At 33.2% G+C, this 20,378-nt stretch overlaps 1 protein-coding gene across 1 annotated transcript; it reads right to left on the bottom strand.

The window, feature by feature from the left end:
* Positions 1–951: 951 nt before the first annotated feature.
* On the bottom strand, positions 952–14,121 carry LOC134715320 (hemicentin-1-like). Its single transcript, XM_063577468.1, has 7 exons — positions 13,951–14,121; positions 11,270–11,447; positions 8,662–8,871; positions 6,478–6,687; positions 5,101–5,310; positions 2,759–2,965; positions 952–1,151 (listed from the first exon to the last, which is right to left on the bottom strand). The coding sequence occupies exons 1-7, from the start codon at positions 14,119–14,121 to the stop codon at positions 952–954; spliced, it is 1,386 nt and encodes a 461-aa protein (XP_063433538.1).
* Between the last annotated feature and the right edge of the window lie 6,257 nt (positions 14,122–20,378).

The following is a 20,378-nucleotide window of genomic DNA, read 5'->3' as shown; positions in this document are numbered from 1 at the left end:
TAAGTTGCATCATTTACGGAGAGTTAAATGAAAATGGACAGTACAGTGTAGAATTCAGTATAAATTTATTTTGAAATGTATCAAATAAATACTAATATAACAGAATTGTCTTTGTTTTTCATGATTTTTACTCAAATACATGGGTTATAGAATAAATTTATTACGTTCTGGTCCTATTTTTGCCTCTAATTGCACTTGTCAGAAATTAGAGTGAAAAAAAAGGAAAATTGGTTTTTTCCTTTTTTATTCTGCTCTCTGTTCTATGTAAAATTTTAAAACTGTTTGTATGCACATTGAACGACAAAGTTATGTGACGTTTAAAAATATCTGACGTCAGACACTCATAGTATTCGTAGATAGTATATGTGTTTGTGTTCTGTTAAATTGTTCCTTTTGAAATTGTTATACGATGATGACTGATGTACCCATGTTTTGACTATTTTGTTTATTGTGTCTGTTTGTTTAACGCATCAATGTAAATACACGGAATTTGATGAGACTGTCATTATAAAGTGAGAGGGTTGGCGCTATAGAACCAGGTTTAATCCACCATTTTCTACATTTCAAAATGCCTGTACCAATTCAAGTCAGGAATATGACAGATCTCGTCCATTCATTTTTTATGCGTTTTGTTATTTGATTTTGCCATGTGATTATGGACTTTCCAAATTGATTTTCCTCTAAGTTCAGTATTTTTGTGATTTTACTTTTTTCTAATTTTTATCAATTTTAAATAATATATAATATCCCAGGAGGTTCTCTCAATAGAAATATGTTTTGTTTAAACTTAAGAAAGCAACATTTTAAAAGGAAACCGTTAAGTCGAGTATCAAATTGGTAATCGATACTTATAGTACTACTGAACGATACGCGAGTACTCAAGTACTCGTTGACATTCCTAATTTTATCAGTTGGTTATGGTCTGTAATAATTCACACATTTTTTTTTCTATCACATACCTGGGCAAGGAATATTCCTATTGCAACCACGGTGATATGTGTGTGTCTTTGTTACTTTTTTGCTACAAGGTTTTCCACCATATTTAGGTCCAATACATTTATTGTATCTTATTCTCTTATGTGATCCACTATCGCAAGTTTTGGAACATTCGTCCCAAGCTCCCCAATTACCCCATTCCCAATAGCCATCAACTGAAAAATGTTAGGTATTTAGTCAAATGCATTTTAAATAAATTATATCTTTATTCTCAATTAACCGGTATAGAGAAGACATTTATGCCCAATATTTACAATAAGACATAACAGACGAAACAATTGCGCAGACAATATGTAAAGTACATTTTAGCCAGGAGCACATCTTCCTGTGTTTATTATCTTTATACATTTACAAAGTTTAATCAGTTCTGATTTGTGCTTTGAAGACATAATCTACTTGTATTTTAACATAATTTGCATTTTTTAAATAATAATGTGTCATACAGCATTTTCTGTATTCTTCAACGTATTTACATTCTAATGTGTAATGAAATTCATCACCAATGTCATTTTTGTTACATAGAAGAAGGGAGCTTGTGATTTGTTGACCTAAATATACATTTTGCTCAAAAGAAATTCAAAATAACCTTCTTTTCCAAAAAAATATTTCATTGCTCTCATTTTTTTTGGTAAACTACTGTCCCAGATAAGATAGACGCTCGCTTACATGTTTTACAACAGCATTGCTATGAGCTTGAAATGCGTTGATATGTGTGGGTTGATTTTGTTCCACAACAGTTGTAGTTTATGGTAGCACGGTAGTATTTGCATTCCAGAATTCAAAAATACAGTATCAACTGAACATACTTTCCCAAACGAAGGGATAAATCAGGTGTAGAAAAATATGAAATAATTTTACATACAGATGAAAATGGATTTTTGAGAAGTCTTTTGAAAGTGGGGCGAAAGATACCAGAGGGACAGTCAAACTCATAAATCGAAAATAAATTGACAACGCCATGGCTTAAAATAAGAAAAAGACAAACAGACAAACAATAGTACACAGAAAACTAAATAATAAGCAACACGAACCCAACCAAAACCTGGGGGTGATCTCAGATGCTTCGGAAGAGTAAGCAGATCCTGCTCCACGTGTGGTATATTTGTTCTCAATGCACGATACACGACTTAAAAGCACTAGTTGCCTTAGGTTTTTAAAAATAGCAAAACAAGTAAACGGTCATGATACACATTCAAATTAATTTCTGTATAGTAAAATAAAAGTACTTCAGTTAACTGTGAATGTAGTGCAGTGTCAGAAAGTGGTGAATATTATAAAAGGGATACCATTATCCCTCATGGATCAGGAAATATTACCATGCCACTTTATGAATAAATAAGGCGGTTGCTATTCCGGTTGCAATTAAGTTTTTTATTTATCTTATTTTTGTATTTTTTTAATTGTTCACATGTTAATTGATTGATCTTTGATTGATAGTTGTCTCATTTGCAAATCAATCGTGTCTTCGATCTTATAATAAAGATACAATGTATACAAATATCTACATTATATACACTGACTACACACCAGGTGGATATCAATTACTTCATTTTTTAAAAGATGGTGTCATTAAATTTTAGATGTGAACAAAGTTCTAACCCAAAAACAGGTTTTGCAACGAGTTGTTCTATAAACTTTAAGTGAAGAAATAATTAGTTTTTACTCATAGATTTTAAAGGTATAGGTCGGCATCAGAGACATTTTATTGCGTTTTTGTAAACATAATAACTTTCACATCACATATTAAACAAAAAATAGTTACTTGGACAGCTTTGTGTGTTGCAATCTTGGACAGATTTTTCCGAAGGTGACCCAGAACAGGATTGTCCATTACAGCTAGGAGCTGGGTTATTACAGAGCCTCTTTCTGGTTCGTGTCAGTGTAGGTGATACTGAACCTTCTTTCTTACATTCTGCCGAACAGTTAGTGACTTTTGTCCATGATTCCCACGATCCCCATCCACCATTTACTGAAAACAATTTCACTTTACATTATTATATTAATAATTGAATTGTATAGTCAGTGTAAAATTTGTTCTGAAATTTATTGCAAAAAACAGTTTTAGACCTTATTCGGTTAATATATTTGCTCGGCAAAATATCATTGTCAATTGTTGTGTCACAAAATAGTAACAGGGAAATATTTATTTTTTATAAAGCTGATCAATAATATAAAGGCACACTGATAGATTGAGTGTTTCTGTAAAACGTTTGCGCGTGGGAACGTTTTTGTTTTTTTTTATCTCAATCAGCTGACAATTATTAGGAACCTCATGCCTTTTCATTACAAACGGTGAACACAATAATGCAAATGTCATATTTTCCGGCAACGCATAATCTAAGGTTTACAATCATCAGTTATTTAAACAACGCACCACTACTTTCCATACATAGGAGTTTCAAAACTCTTAAGCCTCGGTCACACCTTACCGGATAAGACGAACGGACGCCTAACGGATGAAAATAAAAGTTGTCCGTTGACAAAATTGTTATCCGTTGGGCGTCTGTTGATGTACTGACCAACTAAAACGGACGCCTAACGAATGCATAACGGACATGCAACGGATATGCAACGGACGAGAAACGGAGACGTAACGGACAGAACGGATGTCGAACGTACATCCAACGGACGAGTACCGCATAAAACGGACACGAAAATATATGAAAAAATTAAAGGCGACAATAACAATACATGTAAATCGCATTAATATTGAAAATGTTCTAGTTAAGTAATTAAGTAATTAGATTTTATTTCGAGTCGGCATATATATACATAATAACACACAAAACATGAGCTCCGATGAACTTTTTAACCGACTATCACATAAAAAATCATGCAAATACTACCAAACAAAACTGAAAAAACATGCAATATAGTGAAAGCAAATCTATTTGATTTGTGAGCCCCCAGAGTCAAAGTTCTGTGTAACTGGTTTTTGTTTGTTCTTCAAAATGCCGCTAAAGGGCAGTGTCTGACCTGAATAAGTTTAACAGCTGCTTGATTGTGAAGATGTGCCCTTACTCTAAGATCGATTATGAATAATAAGAATTCATGAACCTTAAGAAATATTTTTGGCATTTCTGACGAGAAATTTTCAAATGGCATTAATTTTATCCGTTTCAGATCCGTTCATCATCCGTTATATCCGTTATACGTCCGGTAGAAGTCCGTTTCTCATCCGTTTTATCCGTTAGACGTTCGTTAGAAGTCCGTGGATGAATTTATCTGCCAGACCTCCAACGGATGTATAACGGACACGTAACGGATACAAAACGGAAACGAAACGGACGAGTACCATGCAAAACGGACGCCTAACGGACGACTAACGGACGTTCAACGGACATTTTATCCGTTAGACGTCCGTTCAAAGTTTTGAACATGCTCAAAATTTTCCACCGGACAGAACGGACGTCGACGGATAAAACGGACGCCTGACGGACATGCAACGGATAAAACGGACGCTTAACGGACATGCAACGGATATGGACGGACGTCTAACGGACTTGAACGGATTGAAAAAAAGTTATCCGTTAGGCGTCCGTTCGAGCTATCCGGTAAGGTGTGACCGAGGCTTTACATTTTAAACTTGGAATTCAATCCATGATTAGCAGAAGAAATAACAATATGTACCAACCGCAAAACATTGTTCTTTGTAAATAATATTTTCAAAGATCGTGAAAAGTTAAAAACATGAGAACAACTAGAAATTTCACGCGAAATTGCGATATGATTGGGCGTGTGTTGAAACAAAAGTTCTTCAATTTCGCGGGCAGAAGGTCGAATGAACGTGCGCGAAGAAAGCGTATAAGATAAGGATCGATAACGGTAAAAAAAATTGGCTTTTTCTGCTGAAAAAGATTGTTTCAAAGACTTTATGTTCAGACACTATAGTAAGTACAAAACACTACATTTCACAAATATTTCTGACTTTTTATGGTTTCAGAAGAGTTGCGGCTAATTGAAATCGGTCAAACTTTTGAAGTATAGATAGTTTTTAAAAAATTTCATTCATTCTGCACTTTGAGTTTTATGTGATGAAGATTAATACAACATTTAAAATAATTTGAAACATACCAAATCGATAATATCAAAATTTGTACTCACCTTTACAGTAATGTGTGTTACATGACTTTGATGCGGATATATACAATCGACCAGAGCAGGACTGCCCGTTACATGCAGGTGTCGGGTTGTTGCAAGCTCTGTATCGAAGCCTTGTCTTGGTAGGGTCTGTAGATGATCCACATGGTTTACATACAGCCGAACAGCTACCCCAGCTTCCCCAAGGTTTCCAACTACTCCAGCCACCATTTACTATAAACAGTAAACAAACATAGTCCCAAAAAGCTCAAAATTAATTTTTGATTATCAAAATTCTGATGACGTCAGAGTAAAACACTAAATTATTCCCCAGTTGTTTTTTTTTAAATGTCTAATGAAATAATGATTCAATATATCGAATGATTGTATATCCACAAAAAAATAAAATATGATTTTGTTAATTTGATAGGAAAGCAAAAACTTCTTGTCTTTTACTTCGTACTATTTGTCCTCTTTAATTTTTTGTATTCAAGCGCCACTGATTAGTCTTAGACAAAACACGACCTTCTGGCGTACATATTTATAAGCTTGGTAGCTTAGCTGTGGTTTATTCTTTTAACTTTTACCAGGTTACGAACAATATCCAATAAAAAAGGAGATGGCTATAGAAAAAGGTGGAGTGTAACCAGTGACTACAAACAGCCAATCGTGAGCAAAAGAACGAAAAAAAATAAAGGAGAATATTTAAAAAAAAAAACAGCTATCCTCAGAACATTATATAGAAAGTACTGGAATAAGTAGCACGGACTCCACAAAATTCAAGGATTGGACTCAGTATACCGGTAGGCAGTTTTCTGTCTACTAGTACTACCTATCGTGCTGAAACAATTCAGTAAAACACCGATGGTTAGTAACTTTCAGTAAAGAAGAAAGGATAATGACGAATTCAAGTAAAATTTATGTGTTTATGTTTTTAAACGTCAATTTAATAGAATTGTTACCTAATGAGAAGTATAGAATTTCACTTGCGTATGCATAATTATATCTCATTCTCTTATCAAGTGTTTCGCCAAGGTTGAACAAAAGAGAGGCGAACAATAACAAACGGACATTAAAACTCATATTTCAAAAGAAACTGACCACACCATGGCTAAAAATGAAATAGACAAACATATACACAATAGTACACAACACACAACATAGAAAACTAAAGATTGAACACGTATTCTTACACATACTGGGGTGATGTCAGGTGACCCGGAAGGGTAACACATATCAACATGGATTTAAGAATCCTTTTAACATACTATAAATGTCAATTACTCTGTCATAACTTTTTTCATCTTACAATTTTGTGACTTTATTTTCATATAATTCGGATATATAAATGTGTATATGTTAAATACATAAACCTTTTGTTGAAAAGTTAAGATAACTCACCTTTACAGTAATGTGTGTTACATGATGTTGATGATGTGATATACTTTGAACCAGGGCAAGAATTCCCGTTGCATGAAGGTGTTGGGTTGTTGCAAACTCTGTATCGACGTCTGGTCTTGTAAGGGTTTGAGGAAGATCCACATGTTTTACAATCCGCAGAACATTTTTCCCAGCTACCCCAGGATTTCCAACCACTCCAACCTCCATTTACTATAAAGAATTAAAAAAAATGTAGATGCCAAGGTTTTTCAAAATAATATTTCAAAAATCAAATAAACATTTAAATAAACACTCCGACTCAAATTTTCAATTAATTCTACAGCAAAAGCTAAACGATATCTTATGATTGAATATACACTGAATTTGTAAGATGCAATCCTGTGAATTTGATAGGGAAATCAAAATGTTTTATTTCTGTGTCGTTTTTCTGAATTGAAATTTCTTTGCTTGTAACAAGTGACATTCAACAGCTATAAGTCGACAAAGTGCATACACATAAAAAAAATACTTTGGCCTAAATAAAATAGTTTAACTGACACACTGAAGCAAAATATCGACAAAAAAACGCTTACTCATGTACACCGTATTGGTAAGAAGTCCCTGCTCAACTATTGCCACCTGCTTAAATCGACAAATGTATCTGAAGTATACCTATCATAAAGAGTTGATTCATTCAGATCACTTTCTTTTGCATTTTGTTCTGTTAAGAATGTGATATAGTGTCTGTAAAATGCACAATAAATTCTGTCTTGACACAGATATAAAATATTTCAAATAAAGCCGATTTCATTGAGTGTGTAAATAAAGATAATATCTTTAGTTGGCTTGCTTGCTAGCTGAACCGTGAAGTCATTATTAGGTAAGGTAAACTATCCTCCTTTCGAAGTAGCCTAGTCCTACAGACAGATACATTGGTTATCAGTCCGACAAGTCTATCATTGAAGGAGGGTAGTTGACCTAACCTAATAATGACTTCACGGTTAAGCTAGCAAGAAAGCTAACAAAATATATTACCTTTAGCTACACACTCAATGAGATCGGCTGTAAATTATGACTACCTTTGCAGTATGCAGTATTGCAATAACGAGATGTTGTTGTATAAGATGAACCGGAACAAGACCGTCCTCCGCAGGCAGGCGACGGATTGTTACAAGATCTTCTGCGAGTCCGACTTTGTAGTGGTATGACAGATGAGCCACATGTTCTACATGATGAAGAACAACTGTTCCAACTTCCCCATGAATACCAACTACTCCATCCACCATTAGCTACAAGACAAGCGTACAATGTGAACATTTGTTTACTTTTTGTACAAGATAAACTCCTCCATATCTAATGCCTTTTTTGGCGGTTTTTGAAGCAACATTCTTTGTTCTGCCTAATTTCAGTTTTTTTGTACGTTTGAGGTGGGCGGCTGGTTTTTTTTTTTTTTTTTTTTTATCAAAATTTGTTTTGTATGGGTTTTTTTTTAGGGTAAGGTAGTATTGGGTTATGTTCTTCTCATATTTTATGATAGTATGATACTAAACCCCTAACGGAAGGGAGTGTGCCTGATATAGTTCATCATGTTCATATGATGAAGACATAATCTTTCAATCAGTTTAATTGAGGTCTGGAGCTGGCATGTCCGTTAACTGCTAGTAGTCTGTTGTTATTTATGTATTATTGTCATTTTATTTATTTTCTTTTGTTACATCTTTTGACATCGAACTCGGACTTCACTTGAACTGAATTTTAATGTGTGTATTGTTATGCGTTTACTTTTTCTACATTGGCTAGAGGTATAGGGGAGGGTTAAGATCTCATAAACATATTTAACCCCGCCGCAATTTTGCGCCTGTCCCAAGTCAGGAGCCTCTGGCCTTTGTTAGTCTTGTATCAATTTTAATTTTAGTTTCTTATGTATAATTCGGAGTTTAGTATGACGTCCATTATCACTGTTCTAGTATACATATTTTTAGGGACCAGCTGAAGGACACCTACGGGTGCGGGAATTATAGCTACATTGAAGACCCATTGGTGGCCTTCGGCTGTTGTTTGCTCTTTGGTCGGGTTGTTGTCGCTTTGTCACATTCCCCATTTTCTTTCTCAATTTTATTGGTTGTTATAATGAAATCGAGTTTCAAGTATTTTATTTATCATCTAAAAGACTGAATAATGTTGAACACAATGTGAAAGACTTACATTTGCAATATTGTGTGTTACAGTTTTTGTTTGAGTACACGTAACTAGAAGATCCTGGACATGAGCTTCCCCCACATGCTGGAGATGGATTGTTACAATATCTGTACCGACGTAGGGATTGTGTCGGGTTAGTATTAGTACCACATTTCTTGCAAGATGCTGAACAACTTCCCCAATTTCCGAAAGACCATCCACTCCAACCACCATTTACTGAAACAAATCATAATTGGATCTAGAACAGATATGAGAGTATTCAATATCATAAAATGAGAACATCTGTAATTATTTAGAAATACTGAAAAATATCTAGGTTTAAAACTAAGCATTTTATATCAGCAACGATACTGATTAATATTCTACTAGTAGTAATTTTCTCGATTTCGTTGATAACCTATGGTTTATTTTCTCTCCAGTTTGTATAACGTTTGAATTCAACAATCAATTTTATGTGTTTTGTTCTTAAAATCTACTGTTTGATATCATCAGATGGTCATTCAGCGTGAATAACTTAACAATCTCCTATGGTTGCAACCTATTATCGTTTTCCATCACGAAGAGATATTTTACGTAATACATTGACTGACAGTGATATGAATAAGTGATATCAAACATGCAGTAATTTGGTTAGTCTATCCTGCAATTTGTTATAAAATTGCGATATTCCCATTTGCTATTCTTTAGGTTTATGATAGATTTTGAAGATGAAATTTTCCCCTTGGAAACGATTTTTTAAAATTTGTTTCGATGAAATACAAAATATCACATGTTTCACATTTCAATCTATTCTGAAGCATACAAAAGCTTCAATGCGTCCAATATTTACAATACTCTGGGTTCCTGGCCTATCTTCTCACTACCTTAAGGGGACTTGTTTTTGAAGTGAAGTGAAATCGAAAATAGTTCACCCCTGGAACTAAGATGAATTTTAACATGCGGGATCCTGAGAATTGAATAAAGCTGAAATCAACTCTCGTTAAGTGATTTTGAAAATAGTGATAAACTCAATAATTTACTTTATTATTAAAAATCAAACAACTCTAGTTGATATCAAGAAATGTTCAATTCTAACTAGTTTTGAAATCACTAATCAGTTTCAATCATATATATTCAGTTTTACCAAGGAGATTATATGACATCTCATATAACCTTCTTGGTCTTTTTGACAATTATCTCCTATAGTTTTGATTTATTTCAATTACGTAGAGTCACCTATATCTTGTATTGATATCAAATAATCAATCTATTGGTCTGTTTGTGATAATTATCCTTTTTTCAACTTTGGTGCAGAATTGTTTGACCTTCGATAGTATAGAATTAGTTGACCTACGATGCCATATGTAAGAAAAGATCACTCAAATATTTAGATTTACCGAAAGCAGATTAATCATTAATGTACATTATTTGAAAACTGCTGAATATAAAATTTATGTAATATAAACGAAGTCAGACACAGACAGAACATCGATTCAAAATCGTTTAAAACTTGTATTGTAAAATTGACTGTTAAACAGAGCAACGGTACAGAATGATGCTGTTTCACTTTTTTGAGATTGAAACAGTGTGACTAAACTGACATACATTGGTGTTTCAAAGATTTTGAAACTGGGATGTTTCGTTAAATTTCATTAAAAGTGAACTAAATATATCGGGTAAGTTTGTGTTTACATGATGCATTTGCCGATAAGGACTCTCATTTGTCGGTATAAACATAGACATGTATTATACAAACTCATTTTCAGATTTGAAATTATAAACGAGGGACTATGTATCATTGAAAGACTTACAACGTATACTACATAATAAATCTTTCATTGATACATGGTCCCTCGTTTATAATTCCAAATTTTATTCAGAATGACCATCGCATATAAAAACAAATAAAATTGAGAATGGAAATGGGGAATGTGTCAAAGAGACAACAACCCGACCAAAATAAAAAAACACAACAGCAGAAGGTCACCAACAGGTCTTCAATGTAGCGAGAAATTCCCGCACCCGGAGGCGTCCTTCAGCTGGCCCCTAAACAAATATATACTAGTTCAGTGATAATGAACGCCATACTAATTTCCAAATTGTACACAAGAAACTAAAATTTAAATAATACAAGACTAACAAAGGTCAGAGGCTCCTGACTAGGGACAGGCGCAAAAATGCGGCGGGGTTAAACATGTTTGTGAGATCTCAACCCTCACCCTATACCTCTAACCAGTGTAGAAAAGTAAAAGCATAACAATACGCACATTAAAATTCAGTTCAGGAGAAGTCCGAGTCTGATGTCAGAAGATGTAACCAAAGAAAATAAACAAAATGAAAATAATACATAAATAACAACAGACTACTAGCAGTTAACTGACATGCCAGCTCCAGACATTATTGGCTTTTATTAATATTATTATATATATATATATAATTTTTATTTTAAGATTATAGTAGAATTTCATGCCCTTCTAAAAGTTGTTTTTATTACTGATATAAAATCAACCATTATCAAAATAAAGCTATTAATTTTAAGTCTATAAGTAACATTTTTTTTATTATTAAAAAATTGGTATATTATTTTTCTGTTATAGGTATACCTTTACAAGCCTGGGTATTGCAACTATAGTACGTGTATTTATAAGCAGATCCACTACAGGAACGGCCCCCATTTCTTGGACGTGGACTTGTACAAGTTCGGTATTTATAATATCTCTGCTTCGGATACTGGGATGATCCACATTTCTTACATGATGCAGAACAACTGCCAGTTTTTTTCCAAGATCCCCACGAACTCCATGAGCCATGATCTGAAATAGTTGAGAACAAATAGTTACATTACATGTAAGTTTTATTAGAATCCGTAATGCTGATTGGCAGACAACATATAAGATCATATAAAATTAAAAACCAATTCTTCAGAGAACAATTGAAGGTCTTTCCACCTCGATAATAAGTATGAAATTTAAAAAACGATGTTAGAAATTGTCACTCCTTGTTGATGTAATTTGGTACCTCAAACTGATATAAAAAATAAGATTAATAGGTATATGCAGAAGACTTAATTGTTTTATAATGAACAAGAAAGAATTTTTAGCAAAGGTCAAAATCTAGAATGTCAAATTGACCTTTGACCTTGACCTCAATTTTAAGGTCATATGTCAGTGATCTTAAATCAAAAGACCTCAGTCCGTCAATCACTTGTATGGTTGTGGAAAAATACCGATTTCAAATACAAAAGGGGAGAAAACTCCTATAAGGGTTGACCAAAACACTTCGACTTAAATGGGTTGAAGTTGCGCCTTATCGTAAACAACTATTTTGGAAAACACATCACATCATTAACTGTTACAGTTTCTTTTGAATATAGATTACAAGCAAAATTCAAAATTTAAAATATGACCTTGGCCTTCAACCTTGACCTCAATTTCAAGGTAATAAGTCAGTGAACTAAAATCGAAAGACCCGATGTCAATCACTTGTGTGGTTGTGGAGAAATACTGATTTCAAATACATAAGGGGAGAAAATTCCTATAAGGGTTAACAAAAACACTCCGACTTAAATATGTTAAAGTTGCGCCTTATTGTAATCAGATATTTGGCAAACACATCATACCATTAACTGTTACAGTTTCTTTTGAATAACGATAACAAGCTCAATTCAAAATTTAGAACATGACCTTTACCTTTGACCTTTACCTCATTTTTCTTCAAATAGACCAAGGATTTCATATCAAAAGTCTGTAGGTTTCTACGACTTATAACGTATGAATTTATCAAACATATCGCCTATCTTAAATTTATTTTCAAAGCGAAATAACTCCCATAAGATGTCTTCCGATCACTCCAGTTAAAATTAACCAAGTTTTGAAACCCCCATTACTGAACAACATCATTGGCCAAAAATCCATTCGATATGTTATAAAACAAAAAAGTATCTCAGACGGCAGATGAAAAAAAAATAATCAGAAGAAAAACAAAATGTCTTTCCGCGAAAAGTGGAAAGACCTAATAAGTCATCAAATAAACTACAAATATAACCGACCGTGCGAGGACTGAACAGCTTCAAGTAGACAAATATAACCAGATCATTGACAGTTACAAATGTATACAACATCTGCATTTTTTTAATGCGACATATTTATAACGGTTAGAGTGACATACATTTGTTATAAATAAACTATAAAAAGTATAGCTCTCTTTACACACATAATCTGATATTTGGTTTATGAATTTCTAGAGATGTGTAACAAATCACATATGAGTTTCATTCTATTGACCTACTTTTGATACAATTAATGCGATTTGACATTTATATTTCATAAATTAAGCATATTCTCCACCCTAGTCAGACTACATGTAGTAATCTCGCATGATGCATATCGAAGTATACCGAGTAAATATATATATCATGTGTGGGATTTACCTTGACTGGTATACCTTAAAAAGATAAATTTAAGGAAAATAGTAATTTTTTATTACTTTTCAGCCACCATCGGAGATATGATGATGGTAATCGCACAATGAGTACTTACAGATATTATTTGAATTGCATAGCACTTGACCTTCCGTGTTGATTTTAAAATATCATCAATATAAATAAATTGGAAGTCAATTCAAGTTTTAACGTTAGAAATCAGTTTGCATACAACTCATATATATCTTCTTTTCCCAATACTCTTAAATTTAGAGAAAAATATTAACATTATATGCTTTTTTCAGCAGCCGTAGTATTTCTATTCACCAATTATTTCTTGTATATACATAATATTAAATATTGTCCATTGACAGAATGTGTGTTAAAATTTTAACATAACATAGAGAGAGGTTCAAGTTTCGTCTGTATATGTCTACAACGGAAATCACAGCTGTCGTTTCCGTGTTATGTTCAAAGTAACTTACGACAGAATTAATTCAAATATAGCAAAAACGATGTTTCATCTCTAACTACAATCTACGATTTATATTACTATATTCGTATCCAATATAAGTTCAATATCTGTAAGGAGAGTCGAAAATAGAACCAAATATTTTGAAATACCTAGCGGGGGAGACGGGGGGACACGTTGAGTATCATACGGAGGTGATGCTAAACATTTTCCTTTGCCTTTTGGTGTTGGTGTCATATAAGGTACATTTATTTTTAAATGTATCGATTCTGATAGGCTGTGATGTAAAGCGTTTACGGAATTGAATTAAATATGATACAAATGTTGATAAAAAAATAACTCTCGATCAGTTGAAATTTAGTTAGTAAACACAATAAATCAAAAGCTAAACTAAAAACTCCTAACGTATTATTAATATACTTACTGCATTTCTGGTTGGAAGTCGTTGAAATCTTACGCCCGTAAGACCCACAGTAACAACAGTTGCCATTGGAAGAGCGACATGTGTTGTACTTATATCTATACCGGTATGGATTAGAACTGGGATACTGACAACTACCCCAACTTCCCCATGATCCCCAACCGCTCCAACCATAGCTACCTAAATATATGCAACCACATTTTAAAAAGATAAACCGGTGTAACAAAATACGAGAAAACATGCACCGGTTTTAGTATAATTTATTGAAATCGGGACGATAATATAACTTGTGGTACCTTTTCTCATACGCAAATCATATACATATTTACTCCTTTTGAAAAGGTAAGAGTAGGTGCAATTTAATACTAGTCATCGGTTTGACACTATGTATTGTCTTATCACAGGTGGGTGTTTTTAATTCTCTACAATGTGCAGTAAAAATTTTATTGTATTATTGATTATCGCTATTTTACGAAGTTTTCTTTTGATCTTACTGACTGGTAATTTCCTTCCTCATCGTAGTCAGTGATATGAAAAATCATCGCTAGAAACTAAAAGCCCACGTGGTGTTGTCAACGAAATTGACAATGAAATTTACAACGTCTTCATAGATAAAATAGCGATAAACAGATTATCATTGGTCATCTCAACTTCATTGCTTTTCTCACTTTCGCCGTACCGGCTCAAGCGAGAAAATCAATCTCGCTGAGATAATCAACGATAATCTATAACTATTGCACTACAAACAATTTAATATTTTCAAAAAATATTTGATTCAAATAAATTGTATGTTCAAAACATACAATTATATATGAAATACTTTTCTATTTATATTCAAGACTTACAAATATATATGTGCTATGCTATTTTCTTTATATACTCATAAAATTAAAATTTATGTGCAATATTTTATTCATGGATGTGGTAAAAATATATATATATATATATATAACATCTTCATGCCTTATATATCATGTACTGTAGTACGCCGCTAGATTAAAACTGACGTGGAAAGGTAACATATGGCCACCGAAAGCTCTTTTTATGAGAGCCCAGGTGGTCGTGTGGTCTAGCGGGACGGCTGCAGTGCAGGCGATTTGGTGTCACGATATCACAGTAGCATGGGTTCGAATCCCGGCGAGGGAAGAACCAAAAATTTGCGAAAGCAAATTTACAGATCTAACATTGTTGGGTTGATGTTTAGACGAGTTGTATATACATTATGTACACAGCCATGTATCACCATCATTGATGGCGATCCGATGGATACATCTGTTGTAGGGTTGTCACTGACTCAGACGTACTTATGAATATAATTATTTTCTGTGACTGTATCTTACATTAATTTGTAGGATCCTTTACTATAGATAATTTAGCTGATCTGTAACAATAACATCTTCATGCCTTATATATCATGTACTGTAGTACGCCGCTAGATTAAAACTGACGTGGAAAGGTAACATATGGCCACCGAAAGCTCTTTTTATGAGAGCCCAGGTGGTCGTGTGGTCTAGCGGGACGGCTGCAGTGCAGGCGATTTGGTGTCACGATATCACAGTAGCATGGGTTCGAATCCCGGCGAGGGAAGAACCAAAAATTTGCGAAAGCAAATTTACAGATCTAACATTGTTGGGTTGATGTTTAGACGAGTTGTATATACATTATGTACACAGCCATGTATCACCATCATTGATGGCGATCCGATGGATACATCTGTTGTAGGGTTGTCACTGACTCAGACGTACTTATGAATATAATTATTTTCTGTGACTGTATCTTACATTAATTTGTAGGATCCTTTACTATAGATAATTTAGCTGATCTGTAACAATAACATCTTCATGCCTTATATATCATGTACTGTAGTACGCCGCTAGATTAAAACTGACGTGGAAAGGTAACATATGGCCACCGAAAGCTCTTTTTATGAGAGCCCAGGTGGTCGTGTGGTCTAGCGGGACGGCTGCAGTGCAGGCGATTTGGTGTCACGATATCACAGTAGCATGGGTTCGAATCCCGGCGAGGGAAGAACCAAAAATTTGCGAAAGCAAATTTACAGATCTAACATTGTTGGGTTGATGTTTAGACGAGTTGTATATATATATATATATATATATTTATTTGAACGTAGTTTTCAATTTATTCTATACTTGTATTCTGGGCAATATTTGTGACGACGGGTTTCACTGGCTGTTGCATTTTAACGAATGCGGCACAACTGGACCCGGACATAACTGTGACCGGCTTATTAATAGAGGTTTCCACATTTGCTACGTATCAGGTACGGTTGGTACGTAACTCAACCGTTGGTGCTGTTTGGGAGGTTTCACTTAATGCATGAGATTAATATATGTATCATGATAAAAATAGAGAAACAAAATTGCATATCAGTGATAAAAACCTAAATCTTTTATTTTATTACGATTTCACTGCTTCTAGAAAACCTTGCACGTGATTTTATACGATAAAATTAATTTTGTGCAAAAGATAATGAATCAAACAGTCCTTACTGGAACTGAGTTGCCTCGACCTTTATATTCTAAATATAGATTTGCGTTTCTGTATGGCTATGTTTTTGTTTTCTATATATTAGTAAAAGGATTAGAATAAAGAATGTTTTCTAATACTTAAATATAATTTGGAATAATTAGAAATTACTTATTAATTATATCTAATATCTTACTTGCACCTTACTGGTGTCGTTAATGACTACATAGACAGATCCAGGGGAAGGGGGACTCCCCTCCCCCTTTTTCGTGGCAAAAATTTGGTTAAATATTTTGGGAATCACTGAAGCATGGAAGGAGCGCCGCCTCCCCCCCTCATTTTATGAAAAGTTCTGGATGCGTCACTGAACTAGTACACGTGATAATGGCAAAAATGAGTACGTTGATTTCTCATTAAAATAATTTTTCACTAATTAAGCCATCTTTTCTATCATTTGAGCAACATTTTTTTTTCATAAAACGCAAAACACATTGTAAAACTATCGATCTATCTTTTTCCTTATATTTTGTTACTGAACTTTTTAATAAAATTGTTGATTTATATTAATTACTTAAAGAATAAATATAAATTTTATGACACTATCGAAAACCATTTTTTGAGTCGAAATATTTATCATCACGATGTTACATGTACTTCATCGTGTTAGCTTATTATTATTATGTTACTAGACATTGTTATTACATTAATATTTGTAAATATTGTCGCAAGTCAAATAGTGTATTGCACGTGTCTGTGAGTAGTATAAAATAATCAACGAGGGGTAATGTTAAACCAATATCCATCCATTAATCCTTTTGTCGTACAGCATTGCCAGAAAAAACTTCATACAAGACAGCGAATTTGTTCACTGATAACGGCAATAATTTGACGCTATATTTACACTTAGTCTAATTCAATATGAATATGTTTGACGGGAAATACTATGTTGCTATGTTATGTCTTTTGCACCATTTACACTGATTTATGGACTCCGAATTAAGGATAATTTTCATCGGTTGGTAAATGGTTCTATGTAATTTGTTCAGGTTTGTATGTACTTGTATCATGAATACGATATTACTTTAAATAGTTAAACTCCAGTTTTTCTGAGTTTTCTCCCTCGGCTTACTGCGAAAAATATATATGAACAGTTGTGTTTTAAAAAAGGGCATTTTTCTAAAATTTATAGATCATATTGATTTCATGAGGGGTTTTTTTTTATAAAGAAAAACTTTAAGCCCGACGGTAAAGATAATTGTCCAGAAGGAAGGATGCCAAGTACCTTCGATATCAGCCATATCTCTATGCATAATTGTTTAAATTGAAGATGTAAACGACCTTGTATTTTTTATAACTTCATTTCGGACGTCTGTTTTTTTTCTATCTTTATTCAATTCTTCAACATATATATACAACAGATATATTACATATTACACAAAATGATCACAAGGCAATGTTATTTAAAAGTATAATTATGACACACATAATCAGTACAATAATTAGAAATCAAACGTTTTGACACCTTCGGTTTCTAGTAAATCATAGTAATAAAATTAACAGGACCAATTGTAACAGAGTGTCAATTTTTATTAAATAGCATGTCTCCCTGGACGTTATTATATCTTATTTCTATAACCCGTGGCAAGTTCTTTTTCTTTTTTTCTTTTTTTATCTTTATTCATATCCCGTGGGAAGTGTACACCATCTTCGCTAGCCAAGGGTCACGATCCACTCCCGTGAAGAGAGCGGGAGTAGATCGTAACTCTTGGCTAGCGAAGATGGTGTATACAGACTTAACGCGAACGGAAAGGGTAAAAAATTGGTTTTATATTAATTTTGTCATTTTTTCTTTTGTTATAAAGGTCAATTTATTTTGTTCAAATACATTTTATTTGATCATGTTTTCTAAAAACTTACCAAAATAAATACTAATTTTAACATTTTATAATGAAACATAAAGTTATTACAAACAAAATTTATAAAGTTTTTAATTTGTTTTGTAATTTAGCTTATTTGTATCTAAGTAGTTTCACGGGGAAATAACTCTTAACTATAAACCTTTCGTACCGACGGTTACTTGCAACGGTTACTTGAAAGCATAATCGAGTGCACACACTATTGTTTCCTACGAATACAAGAAGAAACCACATGAAATTAGTCCCAAATTACAGCCAAAAATTCTCAAAACAGTTCTGCACATGATTCCTAAAACATTTGTTGATATAAAGTGTATACATCAATAATTTTCAAAAGTTTAATGACGGCTCCCACTTCGTTCTACGGTTGGTACGGTAGCAAATCTGGAAACCTCTAGTAGTCAACTTGGACCGTTTATAAAGTCTCAAATTGCACCGTCTATAATGAAATTTCAAACACTGTATTTAAAAAGGATTTGAACTCTATAAATGATTATAAATCATTAAATGTTATATCTAACATGACAATATCATTTAAAAAATATGTAAAAATAAGGGGAGAAGGTATGATTCACAATGGAACAACTATCGACCAAAGTTCAAATATGACAAATATGAAATATTCAATTGAGAAAACTAATGGCTTTTATTTTATTTTATAGATAACAAAACAAGTAACGATGGCACACAATGGCAACCACTAAACAACATGCTCCTGACTTAGGACAGACACATAGAGAATGTGGCGGGGTAAGACATGTTTTTAATAGTTTTGGAGATAAAAATCCTGAAAAATCTTGAAATATATAAGATATTGCACATAATCTTAAAAACAAATGTTATATATATAATATATAGATTTGTAAGATTTGAATAAAAATAGAAAAATATTGCATATAAATTTGAAAGTTTTGAACATCAATTTTTGTTTTTTGAATATAAATATTAAAAAAAAAACGCATATATTATTGTATGTTTGAACATATATGAATTATTTTTAAATATATAGAAAATATATTGCATATATATGTTAGTTTGAACATAAAAAAAATCAATACATGTAGAAAAATATTGCATATATATTTGTCACAGTGAGTTTTGAATATAAATAAAGAAAAATGCATATATATTTGTAACTTTTGAACCTGAATTGAAAAATATTGCATATATAATTATTGGTAACTTTTAAACATGAATTGAAAAATATTGCATATTATTTGTAAGTTTTATACCCGAGTATAAATATTTGGTAAAAACAATAATTTTGCGTAGATTTGTTTTCCTTATGATCTCATGTTACATTTGCCATAAACGGGGAAAATGAATGGTAATATTTAATAATGGTACATGCTACATTTTTAGCAATAGACATTATCACTTAAAATGGAGACATTCCTTTAAGCTGGGGTCATACATTCACGATTTTTACTGCCGTCCTTGACAGGACCATTCCCGATTAAAATTTGTCAAAAGTCTGATCAAGATCCTGTGAATCGTGGAAGGAAATTCAAACTTTAATTAAGCTGGGGTCAAACATTCACGATTTTTACTGCCGTCCTTGACCGGACCATTCCCGATTAAAATTGGTCAAAAGTCTGATCAAGATCCTGTGAATCGTGGATAGAAATTAAAACTTTAATTAAAATTTGTAAAACTAAAAATTTAATCACGACAACAATCAGATATTGTTCAGGAAGCGTCGATATTCAACTTTTTCCAAGCGAATTTATCCCGATAATCCCGTTCTCAATCCGCTTCTAATCCAATTTGTATCTTTCGCCTGGTAAAATGCGACCGAGTCTGTCACGACTGCGTCCTGATTCTACCAAATGTAATCCGACAGAGATCAGACAGTGACCAGACAGTGAACCGAAGCTGACGGAAGTGATCCGTTCGAAAACTGTCGGCATACTCCGTATATATGATCAGTTACTGTTGGAACGTAATTCTATCACGGTCCGCTCTATCGCATTGCAAACGGCTTTGTCTGGTCTGAGTCGTATTGTATTCTGTAATTGTCGGGACTCT

Source organism: Mytilus trossulus, chromosome 1 (genome assembly GCF_036588685.1).
Source record: "Mytilus trossulus isolate FHL-02 chromosome 1, PNRI_Mtr1.1.1.hap1, whole genome shotgun sequence".
NCBI lineage: Eukaryota > Metazoa > Mollusca > Bivalvia > Mytilida > Mytilidae > Mytilus > Mytilus trossulus.
Note: the sequence above shows the minus strand (reverse complement) of the source record. Positions and strands in the feature narration are given on the sequence as shown.

What these genes read in the sequence shown, in the direction of transcription:
- LOC134715320 (XM_063577468.1), bottom strand. Translation starts at nt 14,121, where the DNA reads ATGGTTGGAGCGGTTGGGGATCATGGGGAAGTTGGGGTAGTTGTCAGT. An exon ending in TAACACACAATATTGCAAAT is followed by an intron (nt 6,688 to 8,661) that starts GTAAGTCTTTCA and finishes AATTCTTTATAG; the next exon opens with TAAATGGAGGTTGGAGTGGT. An exon ending in CAACACACAAAGCTGTCCAA is followed by an intron (nt 1,152 to 2,758) that starts GTAACTATTTTT and finishes AACATTTTTCAG; the next exon opens with TTGATGGCTATTGGGAATGG.